The 20,757-nt window shown below is 43.9% G+C and overlaps 1 protein-coding gene across 3 annotated transcripts in view; it reads left to right on the forward strand.

Annotated features, from left to right (window-relative positions):
- OTUD7A (OTU deubiquitinase 7A) overlaps positions 1–20,757 on the forward strand; it is a 380,270-nt gene that overhangs the window by 324,710 nt on the left and 34,803 nt on the right. For all 3 annotated transcript variants that reach the window (XM_041753205.1, XM_041753204.1, XM_041753206.1), the window contains exons 7-9: positions 950–1,051; positions 4,041–4,168; positions 4,982–5,094. In XM_041753205.1, coding sequence (XP_041609139.1) covers positions 950–1,051; positions 4,041–4,168; positions 4,982–5,094 — 343 coding nt within the window. The remainder of the gene's footprint in view (positions 1–949; positions 1,052–4,040; positions 4,169–4,981; positions 5,095–20,757) is intronic.

A 20,757-nucleotide genomic window follows, 5' to 3' on the forward strand; every position in this document is an offset into this window, starting at 1 on the left:
ATATTACCACACAGCAGGGTTGAAGTGCTGGCTGTGTGCTCAGGCTTCTCTGACACCATCTGGCACTGGGTGAACAGGTGGTGAGTGACTCATTACTGCCTGGTATGGTTGGAAGTTTTGGCCTCTGCTGACAGGGGTGATGATGGGCTATAATTTCTTCTGTGGCATTTGGTTGAAATAGAGCAGTTATTGTCTATCTTCCTAAGTTGTTCCTTTCCAGATATCTTATCTAGAGAGAGCATAATTTCTTTGTCTACCCCCATTGGTGTCTCCAGGTTGCCAACTTCTGCAGTACCTGGTCTAAGATTTGGGGGTAAAAAATAAATTTCAAGGAGCCTACTATCATGTTATTTCTCAGATCCCAAGTTTTCTGGTCTGCCTCTTCTCTTCACTTTTCAATTTCTTGTTTTATTTTCTACATAATGTCCAGGATTTTTAGTTGTGTTTAGTAGAAACAATGTCTATTCCATCTTCCTGGAAGCAGAATTCTCAAGCTGTGTTAATGAGATTTAACAGGAATATACCTAAATAGCTATAATGGCTTTGATATGTTAAATTAAATATAAACCATACTTTCAGAGGTATGTATGCATCAGAAAATTATGATGTAAAAGAGAAAAATAACTTTCAGAAGGAGAAACTCTTGTTCAAGGAGATTGCGCAAAGAGGAACTTTATTTTTTGTGTAAAATGTTCCCAGATTCAAGAACAAAAGTCTTTGCCCTTTGGTTTCTTAATCTTCTTGCTAATTAATGGGAGGATTTGGTAGTTTCTTACCTTAGAGGGGGGAAAAATCTGTATTTTATTTAAAAGTAGCCATAATGCTCTACCTTCTTACTGAAGTGCTCTAGAGCCCTCTCAAAAATCATCTGCTGATGTTTATGCTTACTTAGCAAACACTCACAATGGTCTGTTCTAGGATTCTCTTCTAAAGTGAGTTTTCATTTCAGGTCGCCTGAACTGGTGGTCCACTGTGTGCACAAGCTGTAAACGGCTTCTTCCTTTGGCCACTACAGGGGATGGGAACTGCCTTTTACACGCAGCCTCACTGGGTAAGCTCCACAACGGAGACAAAGGGTGGCAGCACCCCAGGTGTGTTCTGCTCCTTGTTAGAGGACAGACACTAAGTAGAGCCATCATTCATCTGGAGGAGTCCTTAAGGGATATAGCCAGCAATCTAGCCCTTCTTGTCAAGTAGCTGGCAGGCTTGGTGGGGACACAGCACACATGAAAAAAGATCTGATATAATACAAAGGGGCCTAATCATGAGCTGCAGGGATGGGAATTAGAGATCATGGTGTAGAGGACTTCCTGGAGGAGGTGGGATTTTACTGAGATCTGAAAGACTTGAAAGATTATGAAAGAGGGCATTCCAAGTAAGGAGACTGCATGAAAAAGCATGAAGACAGGAATTTGCAGGATGTTTGGAAGCAGAGCTGAGCTCACTTGGGCTTGAGCAGGGAGTTTGGGGAGTAGTACATTAGGTTGGGTACTGTGGGGCTACCGCATTGATAGCAGTCCATACACTTAGACTGACAAAAAAACAGAGGTTGGGTAAATCACAGGGGAATCACTTGGGTACTGACAAAAAGACATAGGTTGGGTAGTTTTAAGGGAAAAATGCTGAATGCCAAACTGTGAACATAGTGAGATCATAATTTCACTGGAAGAATAGACAAAGACGATATGCCTATGCATGAGTCCCCAGGTGATTCTCCTGTATCAACTATAAAAATCAACAATCTCATCACCCATAAATGGCTTCTTCTAATGTTTTGGCATATTATCTTTTGTTTATTCTTCCAGTGAAATTATGATCTCACTATGTTCACAGTTTGGAATCCAGCATTTTTCCCTTAAAATCCTATTGTGAATTTCCCATGCTATTATTCTTCAAAAACATGTTTTGGCAGTTGTGTCATATTTCATCAAAATGTATAAATGATTCCCCTATGGTGGAACATTTTTACCTCGTTGTGTGTAAAACTTGGCAAGAACAGAAGAGAAGAAATCTCTCATCTGTGTCAACAGCCTCATTCACTGCAAAGGAAAATGCCTTGTCCCTCAGAAACTGCAGTGTGCAGAGGCACTGTTCCCCTCAGCATTACAGGTGGACAAAGCCACAAATCAGGTCACTGCCACCATGGTCTGGTCTGAGGACAGGCATTTTCCCAGTGAGCACAGTGGGCCTTCCATCAGCCAGGAAAGAGGAAGCCTTCTGTGGGCCAGCCTTGCTCCAACCTGGCCATGGCTAAGTCTGGGGCTCATAGCCAATTAGTTCTTTCCTTCTGGTACTTTGTTTTCCTTTCATGGGATTTAGTTGTTTGACCTGACTGACTAAAGGAGCCATGCAACACTGACCAGCAATACTTATTGAACCTGCTGACCAGGCCTGATATTGACCTAGGATTGTAGGGCACACACAGAAATGACAGAAATCCTAGAGCCAGGCTTGTAAGCAAATATTTATGGGGCAAGGAGACCCTACCTGCAAGAGAGACCCAAACAAGGAGCCATGAGAACTGAGACTGGACTTGCCCTACCTGGGAGAGTCCTGAGAGGCCACTATAGGCAGGTCTGAAGGATGAGAAAGATCATCTTGGCCTGTTTATAAAAAGAGCATTAATGGCCACTTCCCTCCATCTGTGTTGTAAAAGACAAAAGCCTCACTTGATAGAAAGCCCATAGCAGCCCCTGGTTGTTACATATCTTTGCACTAAAGGATTCATGGCCAGATTGAACTTTTAAAGATTTGGTTATTGCAGGTTATTCCTCTTTTGAGTGCTTTCCAGAAGCTCCCAGCTCACTTAAAAGTCCACCTTTTCACTCTCCATTTTGTCCCTTTGATCCTCTCTCCAGCCACCTTTCCCACTTGCTGTTTCTCAAGTATGACAGGTGGGCACCTCTTGGGCATGGCCTTCCCCTTTGCCTGGGATGGCAACTCAGCTCCCTCCTTCACCCACTTGAGTCTATATCCTAATGTCTCCATTCATGCCATGGCCAGTATCACCCAGCATCCTGTCCCTTTGAGGACCTGTTTCATCTCTTCTTATGGTGATCCACCCCTGACGGGGTATGTTATGTGCTAATATGATGACTGCTTCACCTTCCCTCAGTGTGCACTCTGCGAGATCTTAGGAATTTAGTCTGTCCTGATTGCTGCTGTAGGTATTCCCAAAACACAGAATGGTGTCTCACCCCTATTATGAAGTAAGTTTAGAATTAATTAAGTGGAATTAATGCCATTTAATTAAATAGAATGGATGGATGGATGGATGGATGGATGGATGGATGGACGGACTTCCCCTACTCTTTCCCCACAGCCAGAGCTGCACTTCTCATTACTGTTTGTTCCATTTGTTGAGTGTCTTGACCACTTCTGAGCTGCTGTAAAAATGTACTCAGAGGTGGCTTATTTTCCTTATAACCCCTTAACACCCAGCACAGCCTGGGGAAGGGGTAAGGGACAAAGATCTTCTCCCTCCCAAAGCAGGTCCTTTCTTTTGGGTCCAGATGTTTGCAGTCATGTCCACTGATGCTCTGCTTCTGAGGAGAGTGAGATGCCTTAGGGCTGAGACATTAGATATGGCAGACCCTAGATGAAACCAGGGTCTGATTGCCATCCTGGCTTGAGGCCCTATGTGAGGACACGTGACCAGCTTATTCACAGAGACTATCTCTCACTTAAATCCAAGACCTGGACAGTGAATATTAGGTCCCTCAAAGCAAACCTGAGAGATTAAAAGAGCTTGCCAAGGGTCCCAGAGAGAGGAAGCATATGATCTTACCCACTGTTGTTTCTCTGAGAAGGGGACATACTCCTTCATTCATCGACTTGCTTCAATGGGAAACGGGGAAAGAGAACAGAGGGGAATTGCTAGCTAATCATGAGAAATGAACAGCTGACTGATAAGTTATCTCTGTGTGTGCAGATGCAGGAGACCAGACCCGGTAAGTTGTGGCAGTTTGAGTCACCTCCTGGCTTGTCCCATCCTCACATCCTGTCTCTCTCCTCTGCTCCTCATGGGCCTCCTGCTACAGGAATGTGGGGGTTTCACGACCGGGACCTGGTTTTGCGGAAAGCTCTCTACACCATGATGAGGACAGGGGCTGAAAGGGAAGCCCTAAAGCGGAGGTGGAGGTGGCAGCAGACGCAGCAGAACAAGGAGGTTGGTACCCACTGGTGTGTTCAGAGCCTGAGACCCACACCAAACACAGCCATGAGCAATAGTAGAGTCCAGAGCTGGGCCCCAAGGCCAAGTCCGTCTTGTGAAGTCAAAGAGCAATGGCTTCTGTGACTAGTAAAGCCTCCCCCATTGAAACCAACTGAAGAGGTGCCCATTATGAAAGCTCAGGCCCTGGCACACAGTCACTACATGTCTACCCACAATGCCTGTCCTTGCATAATTATGAAAACCAATCATCTTCTCTGTCAAAAGGTGTCCTGGCTTAATGACAAATTATAGTCACCTATGTCTGGTCACTACTGGTGGTGGCTTGAAGGCTGGGTGTAGCCACAAGCTGGTTCTGGCACAACCTACAGCCTTGGCTTCTGTGTATGTTCACAATCCAAAGAGAATCCCAATCATCCTAACAATGGGATACATTAGCACTTTGCTGTCCGAGAGGAAGAATCTGCCTACTTTCTGATTGAAGTTGGCCCATCATTCCTTTAAACTTTTCAGTGGTCAGCCCCAAGTTTTGTGTGTGCAGATCAATGTTCAGTCATTCTCACACCCTGGGAATGACCCTTGTTGCTGGGTGGACTCCCCAACAGCATTGAAATTAGAGATTATGGGTTCTGAATAAATATTGTTGATAGAAAATGGGGACAGTCAGTGGCCACTAGCAGGTGTGACCAGCCTAGGTGCTGGTCAGCCTTGGACTAAGCCAGGGGGTCCAGCAGGGATGCCAGGCTCACTTGGATGGGGCGGGTAAGGAGGCCCACCCACCACCTCCTGAGCCGGCTTCCATTGTGCCAGTCAGGGCTGGTGTACACTGAAGAGGAATGGGAGCGGGAGTGGACGGAGCTGCTGAAATTGGCATCCAGCGAGCCACGCACGCACTTCAGCAAGAATGGTGGCACAGGCGGGGGGTAAGTGCTGCCCCTCACTTTCCTCGGTGGTCACCTTAAGCTCCTGGCCACGCAGTATGGGAAGTGGTTCGAGGGAGCATGTGGTAACCCCAAGCTGGAGGATATAAAAAGAATCCTCCCTTGAGACATTAGACTGTCCTCAAGGACACAGGGCAGAGTTGTGGGGCATGGCTGGACTCCTGCCAGATATTTGGGGAATGTTTACGTAGCTTCCACATGGGTCTTGCAGGTAGAGGCATGGAGTTTACAAGTGTTTCTCCTTCCCCATTGCAGGCATTGGTGGGGAGGGGACTCATTTTATAGGAGGGTAGGTTCTGTACACTGCTGTTGTACTCATCAGGCTCAGAAGCCTCAAGTTCCTGGATTTGGATTTTTTCCAACTAAGTGTCTATTTAATTTCTGGCTTCAAGAAGTCACACTGAGCGAAAAAAGTCATTAAGTGAGCCCATCATCTCCCAGGTGAGCTCCATGGATGTCAAAGGTTTTGCCTTGGTACACATGTAGGGAGTAGCTTATTTCTGCAGACACAACTTAAATGTCCCAGTTTGAGAATAAAGACTGTGGCCAAACAAGACAGCCACAAAACCTGTGGCCCCAGCATTTCAAAGACAGATGTGTGCTTTGGTTCATACTTATTGAAGCTGGGAAGCCAAGTTGTCACCCCTAGAGAGTTTCAGCCAAACATAAGAAAGCCTGAGCATTGACATTGAGAAGATTCAAGAAAGGATCAGAAGCTGGCAGACAGCCCATGCTGGCTGTATGTCCCAGTCCCACATCTTAGCATCTGGGTCCTAAGCCACCAACAGCAGGCATGGGGCTTCCCAGGCCTGACACTATATTGAGGACCTCGAAGACAAGCCGTTTGGTATGTAAACCCATGAACACAATTCCCAAAGGGTTGTTTTGTCACTTTATTTAAACAATGTCACATGTTAGCACCAGAGTCTATCTTATTTAGGACATTTGGGAACAAATATTCTAAAGATTCGATCTATTCTTGAAAACTTCACATTCTGCTTTTCTATCCCTCCTGAGTCATGCCTGAGATGTATCTAAGGAATTAGATACATCCCTTTCATTGTTTCCTCTGGCACCTGCCAAGGGGCAAACACTTCATAGATGCGGGAGAATTGGCTCTAGCCCATGTGTCTTCAGGAGTGAGGGGGTGGGGGGACAATAATAATAGTAAGTGACCCATCACTAGTTACTATGTCCCCTGAGTCCCCCCATCCAGGAGGCATTTGGCCCATGACAAATGATGGCCCACCACTGATCTTGCCTCAGCTTCTGCTCCTGCTCCCTGGGACCCAAGAGGGCTCAGAGCTCAGTGAGGGCAGAGGGAATGGGGTCTCTGGTGTTCATCCCTGTCTCCCTCCCAAGGGACTCAGATATGCCAACCCAGTCAGGGCAGGACCACTGCAAAGAGGCCTACTTGGTGATGGGCAGCAGCTCTTGTCCTCTATTACTCCCTTAAGCTTTGGAGAATAGGAAGAGACAGGGCTTTGAACCAGCTACTCACTCTCCAAGCTCACAAGAAGAGTGCTCTGGTGTCCCAACAGTAGGGATCACATACCTCCAAATGTTCCGCCTCCTCTCAGGACCCCTTCAACTATCAGTTTGGTCTCAGTTGTAAAGATAAAAATGTGCCTAATTGGGAGCAATGAGTGATAGATGAAAGATATTATTTTCCCCCAAGAGATCCCTTGGGGTTTTTTAGTCCCCTCCACTGCTAATTGGACAAGCAGGTTTGGGGAGCAGACAAGCATCACATGAGCTACCAGCATCCTCTTCCTTCAGGGAAGGTGTTGGGGAGAAGTGTACAATACCCAGTGCCGGTGGGGACTCTAACACCTCCCAGGACCTTGGGAGCACCCCCTCTTTGCTGTCCATTTGCACAGACTACAGCAAGGAAATACTCTTCAGGATGGCATGCACAGACTACAGCAAGGAAATACTCTTCAGGATGGCATCCAAGCCCTCATGGCTAATTTCTCCTGAATTTTTTAATAATTCCAGGGGCTCAAATCCTACTCCTGTGGCCCCTTCCCTGTCAGAGCTCTGAGTTTTCTATCCTGATGTCTATAGCCCACAGGGCCATGTTTGGGCTTAGGTTGGTCACCTGGATCCCACAGCAGCAGGTAAATCCCAGAAGGAGGCGAGGAGCTGCTAGAAACAAGGTAATTTTGGTACTGACATGTTACTTTTGTAAATGTGTGTGAGCTCTGCATGAGATATCAGCTTTTAGTCTCTCACTGGGTCTTTCCATTTTTCTGTTCCTTCTGGATCACTCTCATGTGGTCAAGCTAGCAGAGAATACCAATATATTTCCTCCCTCCAGGAAGGGCTCCCCTACCATGGAAGTACCACCTTCCCTTCAAGATCAGAAGTCTAGAAGAGCGATTTTTTTTTTTTAGTGAATTATCAGTATCTCTACATTTTGCCTCAGTCTTCTCTGGACAAAAGAAAGAGGTTTCTCTTCTTACATTTTGCTGAGAGATGTGAAGCATCTCTGGGGCTTGAGGTTGGAAGCAACTGAGGGGCTGACTCAAGAATGAGCTTGGCCCTCTTTCTTTCTTCTTCCTGAACAAATCACAGCAGGGGCCCCCAGGCTCACTGGCAGAACCCCAGCAAGAAACACTGGAGGCAGACATGCATGTCCACTGTTCCCAAAGAATGGTGTAGACCAGGCTGACATCCAGGCAGGGCAGGCTATCAGCTGGATAGCCACCATGAACAGGCTGCTTAGGACTTATGCCCCAAAGTATGTGATCACAAAGCAGGGCACCCTTGAAGACCCCAGGAAGGCAAGGTGGGTTATGGGCTTCCTGTTGAACGTCAGATTCATGAGAAAGAGAGTGGAACCCACAGACATCAACTCAGCAAGCACAGTGAAGAGCCAACACCCAGGCAGAGGCAGGTGCTTGTGAGCAGGGCACACTTTTGAGGAGGTCACAACTGCAGCACTATTTCCCTCTGACACTTGTAAATCAAAGTGTAGCAATTTCTCCATGCCCATAAGAGAAATCAGATGTTCTGTTCTGCTGCTCCTGCTCCAGAGACCCTCTGAAATACCATACATGAAATGCATCCCTCCTGAAGTGCTGCTGCTGGGGTTTTTATAGCCCTGTCTAACCATCACCATCATTGCCATCCTGGGTGCTTGAGCCCACATGGGGAGCAGGGGGAGAGGGATACTGCCCAGAAGGAAGACAAAGAGGAAATAAGTCCACCCTAAATCTGGAAGCTCATCATCCATTTGCACATGTAGCCCCATGCCATACACACACTAGGAAAAGAGGGCACAAAATCAGAAGAACCCTGTTACTTGTTCTGAAAGTGATAAAAATCTCTGACAGCCATTAGTTAGTGAAGGCCTCTGGGTACTTCGTCTAGTTTCAGAGCAACTGCAAAAGGAAAGCATGTAAAAGGGCCTTGCCTGGTGGACCCTGACCAGAGACCCAGACTTAAAGGCACTGCAAGATAGTCCCAAGTTGGGCATGTGATATTGGGCATGTCTCATAAGCTTTCTGAGCCTCAGTTTTGTTCATCTGTAAAATGCACATGGTAGTAACCTCCCTGCCAGGCAGTATCAGTTTTTGATGGTTGTATAGAAAACCACCCCAAAACCAAGTGGCTTAGAGCAGCATCTACCAGATTGCTCATATTCTGGGGGGTCACTGGAATTGTCTGGTACCCCTTGTGGAGCTGCAGTCATCTGACAGTTGGTCTCAGTGAGGCTAGATAGTCCCAAGATGTCTCATTCACAGCTCTGAGGCTGAGAACTAGTTCTTCCTGGGCCTCTGTCCACATGGATTAATATCTTTGAGGAGGTCCAGGCTCAAGAGATGGTAATACAATTTCAGGGCAAGAAGAGAGGGAAGCCCTTGACTTGCTAGCTTATTGTATTGTGCTGGGCACAGCTAAGGAGGAGAGAAAGGAAGGAATGAATCTCTGCTGAGCACCTACCTGCCTTATCCACATTATCCTCACCTTGTACATTAGGCATCATCCCCCTTTAAAATTTAGGAAACTAAAGTTCAGAGACATTAAGTGACTTGCCTCCAATTTGTAACAGGTGGGGCTAGAATACAGTCTCAGACATGTCTGAATCACAGCCCTGGGGTTTCCCAGAGCATATACTGTGACAAGCCTTAGTATCTTAACAGTGCACTGCAGTTAGAACTTTTGAGTCCTACCATATCTGAGTCTGTCTTCATTCTGCTTCACCCTTGGTGGATAGTGTGGCTAGGTATAAAACCCTAAATTCATGAGTTGGATGATGTCATCAAAGAAAAGGACAGAAAGACATCAGCTTCCTGGCATTCAGTTCCGGTTCACTAATTTGAAATGAGAAACAATTATAGGAAATTCAAAGACTAAATATATTCAACTTCTTCATATTTACAAGCTCTGAAAAGGCTTTGCTCATTAGCTTAAATTTTATTAATTCCCTTCCATGTATTGTGCATTTTTACATACACAACTTCATTCTGCCATCACAGTAACCCTGTGAGGTAAAGATTATAGTCTTCATCTAACATATGGGAAATGTATTTAGGATGGAAAAGGTCTTTTGTAGGATACTTAATGACAGAGCAATAGTTCAAATTCAGATCTTCTGCCTCCCAGGTTTCCTGCTTTTTTTTCCCGTCCCTTAGTTCAGAAGTCTGTCTCCATTATTAAGGAAAATTGGATTCTTCCTGCCTTCTTACCTTTAGTTCTGTGGGTAATGGAATATGCCTCTTTGTTTTCTAGTCCAATTCTAGATGTGTTTCAAGGGAATACCATTTGTTTTTTTGTTTTTTTTTAAGGGAATACCATTTGAATCATAAATTAATATGATCATGTAGAGGTTTTTCTTCTTTAATTAATAGTGTGGGTTACCGTGAATGATATTTGAATATTGAACCAGCCTTGCATCCCAGAGATGAATGCTTAGTGTTTTGAAATTTCTTATTTTGCTCAATTTGGCAATATTACATTGAGGATTTTTGCATCTGTGACCATACAGATTATTGGAATATGGTTTTCTCTTTATACACTGCTGGGTTTTTTTTCTAGTTTTGGAGTAACGCTAGTCTCATAGAACACATTGGGAAGTATTAACCTCTTCTATTTTCTAGAAGAGATTTTGTAGAACTAGTGATATTTCTTTACATGTTTGGAGAATTCACCAGTAAATCAATTAGCTACCAAAAATTTCCTTTTCAGAAGGCTATTAATGATAAATTTAATCTATTTAATAGAAAGTAGAAGGATGCCTGGGTGGCTCAGCTGTGGAGTGTCTGCCTTTGTCTCAGGACATGATTCCCAGGGGTCCCAGGGTCCAGAGATTGAGTTCTGCATCTGGCTCCCTGCAGGGAGCCTGCTTCTCCCTCTGCCTATGTCTCTGCCTCTCTTTCTATTTCTCTTATGAATATATAAATAAAATCTTTTAAAAAAGAAATAAAGTAGAAATAAGTGAATTTGGGTAGCTTATTTCTGAACAATTGTTCATCTAAATTGTTAAATTTATGTGTATAGCATTGTTAATAATATTCCTTTTGTAACTTATTAATGTCTGTGAGGATCATTAGTGATATTCCCTCATTCTTTCCAAATTCAGCAGTTAGTGTCTTTCTTTTTTTACTTTGTAAGCCTTACTAAAGTTTTATCAATTTTGTTGATCTTTTAAAATAATTTTTGTTTAATTGGTTATTGTTTTTCAGTTCTCAGTTTCATTGATTTCTGCTCTTTAGTGCTTCCTTCCTTCTGCTTGCTTTGGGTTTATTTTACTCTAATTTCTCTATTTTGTTCAGGTAGGCACTTAAATTATTAATTTGAGAACTTTCTCTTTTGTAGTACATGCATTTAAGGGCTATAAATTCCCCACTAAGCACTGATTAGCTGCATGCAACAAATTTTGATATGTTGAATTTATATTTTTGTCCTGTTTAAAATATTTTCTAATTCCTTTAAGAAACTCCTCTTTACTGAATTATTTAAAAGTGTATTGTGTAATAGATTTTTATTGTCTATCTTCACTTATTCTTATTTAAATGCATTATGACCTATTAACAAAATTGGTGTTATTTGAATTATTCTAAATTTGTCCAAGTTTGCTAAGAGGTAAGCTTATGGTCTAACCTTGTGGATATTCCATGTGTTTCTACACAGATGTGTATTCTGTACTTGTTGGGCTACGATTCCTATAACAGTTCAGTGTTCAAAGCCTTTGCAGTCCTATTCATCTACACTCCATTTGTGACCTGGATATGATCTATTCAGTCCATCCATAGATCCTTTGATATACTAATTAGGACCAAACCTATACATACGCAGCTCAGGGCTGGGGGAAAGGAGTACAGGAGTTCATAAAAAGCCTCAGGGGGTTGTTTTCTCAAGTTCTCCCTTTCCATGATCTTGCAGGTACTTTTTGGTTCCCTGGAACTCCATTTTCTGTCTCCAACCCAGAATTCTAGGGCCTTAGTTCCAGCACTCTGCCATACAGTTTTATGACTGCACTTGTTTCCTGAGCCAGATAACCAGAGGACAGAGAGGGGAAAATACTAAACAAAATAGGGACCACCCCTGTCCACTCTCTTGTCATTACAGCTCCATTGATCAATGAAGGAGGTTCCTCTCTTTTAGATTTTTAGCTCCCAATGGCTTCTGTTGTGGCCTCTCCCACTGCCTACAGAAGACTTTTGAGAACTGGAGCATGAATGAAAGGGGAGAAGAAAAATGGGTTTTCTGTACTTTAAGTGAGCTTTAGGAGTTCCCACTTCTCACTCTCAAACTAGAGGGCACCTTCTGTTCCCTCACCAGTGCGCACTTATGGGTTTCAGGATATGTTGCATTCACATCTGGAAACACCAGAAGGTAAAAAAAAAAAAAATGTAAATTCTGTTTTCTTCCCCAATCCACCAGCTGTTTACTTCACAGAACCTTTCAATAACTCCTCCATGCATTCTATCCAGGTGGGAGGGTTGTGTTCTGGAGAGAAGGAGTGTAGTACTCTTATTTGATCTGCACAGCAGCAAGAATCAGACATAAGGTGGTAGACTACAGGTTTGGATGTGGCAGAGATAAAACAGAAGTTCTAGATCAACAGAATAGGTGGGCTAGGCGAGGTAGGCTGAGAGGGGTCTTGGCAACCTGCATCCTCACTGCTCTTTACCTGTATCGCCCCTCCATACACACGCATCAGAAGACATTCCTACCAAGTTTAGCAGTTGAGCATTTTCTTAGGATCCGTTGTGACAAGTTATATGATTTGGGGAAGATTCAGTTGTGCTATAGCATTTATTGTTGGGGGTAAGTAGCCTGTGCCAAGAGTTTTACATGTTCTTATTGTATCAAAACTAATCCGAGTGAATGATAGGGCTGTCTATGCAAGAATTCCCTTTGATGTGCTTGGTCTTCCTCACTTGGAGACCCTTAGGAAGGGCAGCTTCCTTGAACTGATGTTGCCATTCAGAAGGCAGTGTTCTTGTTCTGTGACATCTTTGGCTTCCCAAGGTAACTTATGCACCAAGGTCTCCCCTACAGTTTGATGTGTTTTGTTGGAATCTCATCAGCAACTCAGAAGCTCCAGAAAACCTTTCTGATTCAAAATTTGGGAAGTCATAACCCTGAAGACATAGATTTCTAGGTGCTCCTATTTTCATTGTTGATTTGCATGTCAATAATGGAATTATCATGAAAGGGATTCAGCTATTTTTAGAAGGGAAGTGATCTATGGGATAGGAAAAGAAAGAATGTATTTATAATTCTCTCAAAGTTTACTTTTTCGAAAGATATATTTATTTTATTGTATTTTAAACTCTTTAGTAACATGGATTGTGTTAGTGACCCCATATCTCAGGACTGGGGGAGAGGGCACCTCTGCACTGTCTCTTTAAAGTACCACTTGTTTGTGCTCTGCCCATAGACATGTTGCACTGTTCTGCACGTCACTCTGTCCTGAGCCTCTGCCTCATCCAGGACCCATTTATGTTTTATATTGTCTCCTTGTTAAGACTGCAATATTCTGATGGTACAGCCAAACCCAATGGTTCTTGAGTCTCTTCCAACCCTACCTCAGTGCTGGGCACCTGTTGCTATGCTATATGTGTACCTGGAGAGCCAGACTCAGAACCAGCAGACATAAAGCTGACCATTTGTGCTGCCACACACACCCAGGGAAGATGTTCCTGCCTAGGTCCTATGATACCAGCACCCACACCTGGCCCATTAGAAGGCAGGGAGCAAAGGCCAGCCCTGATGGGCCCAGTGCTCACCCCTTTCACTGGCAGGCTGGGAGCCAGAGTAGGGAGCTGTCCCTTCTCAAAAGAATCTGGATTTTCAGGAATCAAGGAAGGTCAGCATTGTTAGGTAGATATTAAAGCCATGTCATCTAATGAGCCCACTTACGTGTTACATTATATTATGGGTCAAGCAGGGCTGGGAAGCTGTCATAAGCACAGCCAATGACAGATCCAGAAGCTGAGATTCAGAAAATTAGGTCAGTTCCCAAGTCCTATAGCTCACAAGAGAGAGCCAGAATCCAAACTTAGAACTGACCAAAAACATAAACCTATACTCTTAACAAATGAAAAACAGGTATGGAGAGCAAGAATTAAAAACTTATCTTGAGATTTGTGATAAAAATAACTTTTGTTCTTTAACCTTTTATATAAGATAAGCTTACTTGTTCTCTGTTGAGTGAGACAGGTTAAGTGAAGGCTGAGAGGATCTTAAACCAGGGAAAAAAAGAGACACAGGAAAGGGGCCCAGTTCAAGGACCTCTGTGCAGCTCCCACGGGGCATCTTGTGTCCTGGTTCCCCACTTCTCTTGTATGTTTCTCATTCTGCTTTTCCTCTGAAGTTGTTTCTGTAATTTCATTGCTATGTTTATATAATTTTGTAGTCTGTTTACTTCATTTCTTCTTTATTGGCCTATTTCAGAAATACCTAGAATCCATAATTATTTCATGATGCACAGTCTCAGAGATAAGAATTTGAGTCTTTTAAGGAAAAGTAAGTAGTGTTCTGTGCTGCAGGGTGCCCAAACCCCAGTCGGCGCTCCAAGGCCTAGGATTGGCTTCTCATTAGATAGGAGGCTTTTTTGTAAGTATTCCTTAAAGTTCTCTGATTTCCACCAGCAAACCAAGCAGGAGAAGCAATTGTTCAGCTAAGGAGTTCTCATATTTGAAGATGTAGAATCCAGATCTAATTTTTAAAGACTTTTCTAATTAGAAATAAGACCAAAGTCAATTCTTCATCTATCAGGAGATTCCTTGACCTTCCTGCCTAAAGAAACTACCTTTTTATCATTGAGCTTATTAATACCTGGTAATTTTTTATTTGGTCATCTGTTAATCAAGTGTTTCCACCCCTAGACCTGCATACGTGTACACACATGTGCACGTACACTCACACACACACACACACACACACACACACACACACTCCAGGACAGTGCTACACCTATCACAGCTACTCAGTAAATATTTGTCATACAATTGACCCCAGCTTATTGATTATAGGTAATTATAGGTAATAAGATTATTATAGGTAATAAGATATTCATCACCCCACAAGCCACCTGGCTGCTGTTAAGAAGCTCCTATCAAAGTCTGAGACCCACTTCAGAGTGCCAGGAGAGCCCACCATTCTTCATTCTTATTTGCCCAGGTTATAGCTCTTAGCCTAGCCCCTACTGTCTACACTGTGCTTTAGGAAATCTCTTGAAAGGCTTCCCTTTATTCAGACACAGTCCCTGGCCAGGTACAAAGTCCCACAGCAGGTACAGGCCGGCCTCAGCTCTGTTCAGGGCCCTGGTTCCTAATCTCCAGCCCCTTGGAGTCTACATGCCAATTCATCAAAGGTGTTGTCATGGCTCCAGCCCTGCCTGGGAGAGAAGCTTGAGTCCCACCACTCAGAAATGCGGCTAGTGACATATATGCATGAAGAGTGCTGTGCAGCTGTGAGAGAAAGGACACTACATACTGCTCTGGAAACATATCCGGGATGCACTATTAAGAGGGAAAACCAGGGGTCAGAATAGCAAGTGTAATGCCCTTACACCTAAAAGTAGAGGAGGGTATATATATCAGTATAGAATCTAAATATTTTAATCTTATAGCTTTAAATGGAAAGGTCCATGAAAAACCAATAACTATGTCACCATAGATGGAGTGACTATACAACTTATATCCAAGCTCTAAAGCATTGAGCAGAGTGGGGGTTGGGTGCCACCCACTCAGAATGCATAAAGCAGGACTTTTCTGAGCAAAATGAAAAGTGTGGTCACTCCCATCTGGGGAAGGGGGACACAAGAAGGATCCCATGAAGCCTGTGCCCAAGCTGCTCCTCTGTGTGGCCTGTTGACTGCCCTTAGGTAAGACCCCCACCAGTGTCTCAGATTGGCTTCCTTGTCCATGACATGGATTCTTGCTACATAGTCTCCAAGGGCTGTGGAGACTTAAATGTGTGCCATTTAAGCCAGGGCACCCCCATATCTGCACTGTACTTTTGACTCTCCCACCATCCTCTGTGACCTGAGATACCGTCTGGACCCCACTCCACCATCTTTGCTTCATGTCTACCTGAAGGAAGCTCCAGCCCAACCTCTGCTCTGGTCACCTTTCACTCTGTCTTCCCCAGGGGATTTTCACTAGGTTAATGGTGTAACCTTATTCTCAGGACTTCTCTCTACCTGGATATACCTTGCAGACAAGTGCAAATGTGTTATATCACAGAACACATTAGGAAGTTGTTGGGGCATGCAGTCTCTTTAAGCATGAAGTCATTATATTTGCAGGTTAGTCTTCTTACCAGTAAACACCAATTTTAGGGATTTTACATGTCTTTTCCCAAAAGCCAGATTCTGTTTACAATCCCAGGACTAACATTTGCTCAGTGAGCTCACAGGAAGATGATGTTAAGCCTCTGGGTAAAAAGCAGAAGAGAATTTTCAGGATTGGTTTCACCAAGCTGATTTCTGCCAGTGGGCTCAGTCACAGTAATCCACATAGGTCTCAGTTCCAAAGTCTTGTCCCATAAATTATCCTTTTTGCCCATCAGAACAGCCTGAGAAGTTGCTGAGCCAATGTTCTCAGCCTGAATTCAATAGAACAGGAATAGACACCAAGGCTCCAGGAGCACTAGAGCATGTCTGTGGTGTTGAGGAGTAAATGCAGAACCAGCACCCACCTCCAGTTCAAACACACTCTGTAAAATATGCAAACAATCAGCAAGAAGCAAAGAGGAAAGGACATTATCATTCTCAAGCTGCCCCTAGGGTTCACTGAGGGCTCATAGTTGATTTTTAGCTCTCATGTTCAACCCTATAACTCTGTGCTGTAGCACAGAACCAGAGATGGACAGACATATGGATGAGTGGATGGATGGATGGATGGATGGATGGACAAATGAATTGGTGAATGGGTGGAAGAATGGAGGGTGGATAGATAGATGAATGTGTATGGACAAGTGGGTGGATGGGTGGATGGCTAAACAGTGGAGGGACAGATCTTAATTGAGGGCCTCTACAGTGCCTTTTATCATTCCAGCATAGTGTAAGTGCTCAGTAAATTTTGGCTATTTTTCCATTTGAAACACAATGGCTCTGCTTTTTTGCATGTGGAATGCTATGGCAGTATGTCTGTGCCTGGTACATGGTCAGCCCTTGCACTGTTGCTGCAGTGAGGCCCTTTCTGCATAGCTATTTAGACACCAGAGTGTTCCTACATGGAGTAAAGGTGCAACTGAGAACCCAGGGCTGAAACAGGTGCCCCTCACCTTGCCATTTCTTCTCAGCTTTAATATCTGACTTTCTAATGCCTCTCCAGGGCTGACCCCCATCTACTGGATTAGTGAAGGAATAGCACTCCACATTTCTAACATATTTTTCTCTGAGTATGCAGGTTGTAACTCTGTGTTCCCTCTTGTCCATGCTGCTTATTATCTTGTTCAACTGTCCACTTGCTTGTGAGCACTTACTGTATGATAGGGACAAGCAAGCAGCTTCTGGAAGCACTTGAACCTCACACACCCAGTAGCCTTCCTCTCAGCTGTGACTGGACAGGATAATCACCTGGGATATTTTTAAAAGCACAGCCACAAGCACTGTATTTAGACTTGTTGTGTGTATGTATATTTAAAACACTCCTTTTCCACTTTTCTTCCCTTCCTGAAAAATTCAGTCCTAAAGCCATGTGGTGTGGCAAAGCAAGGTGAACATCTGCAATGGGCAGGTAGGGGGTCGGTAGGACACAGAGGACCAAAGCCAGAGTGTCATATCCAGTAGGGTAAAGAGGACAACTTGGAGGCGAGGTGACAGCAGAGGTGGGCAATTGCTCACATATGGAGGGATTGATCAAATAAGGAAATAGTTTAAGATTAATAGAAATCAGGTTTCTCACTGTTGGAGAAGGGAGTTATGAGTAGAATTAACTTGGGGGTGTTAGATTGGAATTGGGAGTATCAGAGGACTCAAAGTTAATAGAAAGATGACAGATGAAAATATTTGTGTACATATGTAAGTGTAGACAGCACACACATGCATTTACTCTATTCACTGAATCTAGAAGCAATGACATTCCAATACTAATGATCATATTTTGGTTTCTAAACACCATTATCCACTATTTAAAAAAAAAAAAAAACTCCTTAGAGAAATGGTTGAAGAGAAGGTACAAGATGAATCTGGATAAAGGTCATCAAAAAGAATGAAATTTGCCATTTGCAACGATGTGGATGGAACTAGAGGGTATTATGCTAATTGAAATAAGTCCATCAGAAAAAGACAAATACCGTATGAGTTCACTTACACGTGGAGTTTAAGAAACAAAACGAATGAAGATAGGAGAAGGAAAATAAAAATAAAATAAGATGAAAAAAGAGAGGTAGACAAACCATAAGAGACTCCTAACTCTAGGAAACAAACTGAGGGTTGCTGGATGAGAGGTAGGCAGGGAGATGGGGTAACTGGGTGATGGCAGGTGATATGATGAGCACTGGGTATTATATGTAACTGATGAATCACTAAATCCTATCTCTGAAATTAATAATACACTATATGTCAATTAAATTGAATTTAAATCTTTAAAAAAATTTTATTAAAAAAAAATAAACCTGGACCATATTCTATGTCAGAAGGCTAGGAAGCCCTCTGAAAAATGATGGGGCTGTGTCATAAGGACACAGCTTGAATGAGCCACATTAACCCAAGCAGGGCATATCTGAGCATCAAAATAATCACTAATTGATTATAACTCATTGAATAAAATAGAAACCAGGATTCCAGGGTGATATCAATCAATGTATAAAGATTTGATGAGGAGTAGAATATGTACATAGATTTACAATTCCGGGATCCCTGGGTGGCGCAGCGGTTTGGCGCCTGCCTTTGGCCCAGGGCGCGATCCTGGAGACCCGGGATCGAATCCCACGTCGGGCTCCCGGTGCATGGAGCCTGCTTCTCCTTCTGCCTGTGTCCCTGCCTCTCTCTCTCTCTCTCTCTCTGTGTGACTATCATAAATAAATAAAAATTAAAAAAAAAAAAAAAAGATTTACAATTCCTCCCCACATAATGCTTATTAATGATGGAGGGGAAATGAGTAGCTCTATAGCGGGAAGCCTGACAGACAGCTAAAGGGAATGGCCCAAGTTGACATTTCCAACAGTGGGACAGTCCAAAGGCCTAGGCCACCTGATATGACACTGTGAGAAGGACACAGCATAATCCAATACAATCTAATCACATCAAGAAATAGAGGAACCCAGACTAAAGACATTCTGCAGAATACCAGGCCTGTAGTCTTCAAAAGTGTCAAAGTCACAAAAGTCAAGGAACCCAAGAAAAATGTTCTAGATCAAAGGGGTCTAATGAGATACTGCAACTAAGAGCAGCATGCTGGAGTCTTTGTTTCTTTTTTTTTAAAGATTTTATTTATTCATTCATGAGAAACACAGAGAGAGAGGCAGAGACATAAGCAGAGGGAGAAGCAGGCTCCTCAAGGGGAACCCGATGCAGAACTCAATCCCAAAAAGGCAAAAAAAAAAAAAAAAAAAAAAAAAAGAACTCAATCCCAGGACCCCAGGATCACGATCTGAGCCAAAGGCAGACGCTCAATCACTGAACCACCCAGGTGCCCCTGGAGTCTGTTTAAAAGACATTTTGGGGACAGTTGGCAGACTGTGACTGGGGTCTGTCATGGTGATCAGATCTATTGGTGTATTAGTGATTGGATGTACCCTTGATTTCGATGACTGCATTGTAGTTTTGTAGGAGAATGTTCTGTTCATAGGCTAAACACCTAAACTTTTCCAAGATTCTGGATTTCAGGTTGGCAATTTACTTTCAAGAAATTCCAAACAGGGATGCCTGGGTGGCTCAGCAGTTGAGCATCTGCCTTCGGCTCAGGTTGTGATCCCCGGGTCCTGGAATTGAGTCCCACATTGAGCTCCCTGCATGGAGCCTGCTTCTCCCTTTGCCTCTCTCTCTCTCTCTCTCTCTCTCTCTCTCTCTCTCTCTCTCCCTCCCTCTCTCTCCCTCTCTCAATCTCTCTCTCTCTCTCTGTGTCTCTCATGAATGAATAAATAAAATCTTTAAAAAAAAAAAAAAAGATTCCAAACAAACGAAAAAGGGATTTATACTATATGCACAACTTTTCGTCTTTTGGTTGCTGTCAAGTATTTTTAAATATAAAAGTAAAGCATTTTGAATCACCAAAAATAAATAAATAAACTTTTTTTAAAAATAGGTACAATAACAACAAAATTCCCCCGTGATTGATGCATTCCTGAAGAGTCACAGCTTTTGTTCTAGAAGTAAATCAAGTAGTTAGCTGTGGGCCAGAGCGGTACAGCTATTTCCCCAGGCCACCCCATCCTGGGTGCTCCCACAAAGCTCCACTTGCTAGCTCTGCCCCCCCCCCCTTGCCCAAGTCCTCACAGGCTTCCCTTGGTTAATTCTGGACATCACCCAAGTGCTCAAGAAGAAGTGCAAGTGCCACCTGAGGGTCTTGTGTGAGTGCTGCCACCTTGGTACCCATGGATGCTGCAGAGGCCCCACCAAGCTGTGAGCTCTGGCTCAATGGGCTCTTCCATTGGGGTGGCTGGGTTGTTGAAGGACTCCCGGCTACAGTCTTCTGCCCAAAATCAGAGTTCTAAGTGAATGCATTTCTTGGAGGCAGCTCTTTCTCCTGAGCCTCAGACATGAGTCAGGGATGCAGGCTATGGTGGGACCAAGTAGCCTGGGTCAGAGTCACTCCCCTCCTGCTCTGAGGATTGAAATCCAGGTAACATTCTCACCACCCTCTTCTGTTCCAGGGTGGGGAGTATTTCCTAGAAAGACCTCAGATCTGTGTAGCAATGGGCCCCATCAGCCCACCTGACATGCACAAATGCACCTGTGCCCCTGGTGGGTAAGGCTTCAGCTCAAGCTGCTGGATATAAGAATGAACCAAAAAAGAAAGCCTCCATCCCTGCTTCCCCCACTGCATCCTTGTTAAGTGTCCCCAGATAACTAGCCCCCATGTTGCCATATGCACTCTGGGTGGGCTGCCTCTGTCATCAGGGGGGCCTTGTCTTAAAGGTGACCACCAGCTATCACCAGCAGCTTCTCTTTCATTATCCCCTGGACCACCCAACGCAGGGTGGGGGTGAGGATCTGGGTTTTGTGTTTTTGCCATC

Source organism: Vulpes lagopus, chromosome 4 (genome assembly GCF_018345385.1).
Source record: "Vulpes lagopus strain Blue_001 chromosome 4, ASM1834538v1, whole genome shotgun sequence".
Lineage (NCBI taxonomy): Eukaryota > Metazoa > Chordata > Mammalia > Carnivora > Canidae > Vulpes > Vulpes lagopus.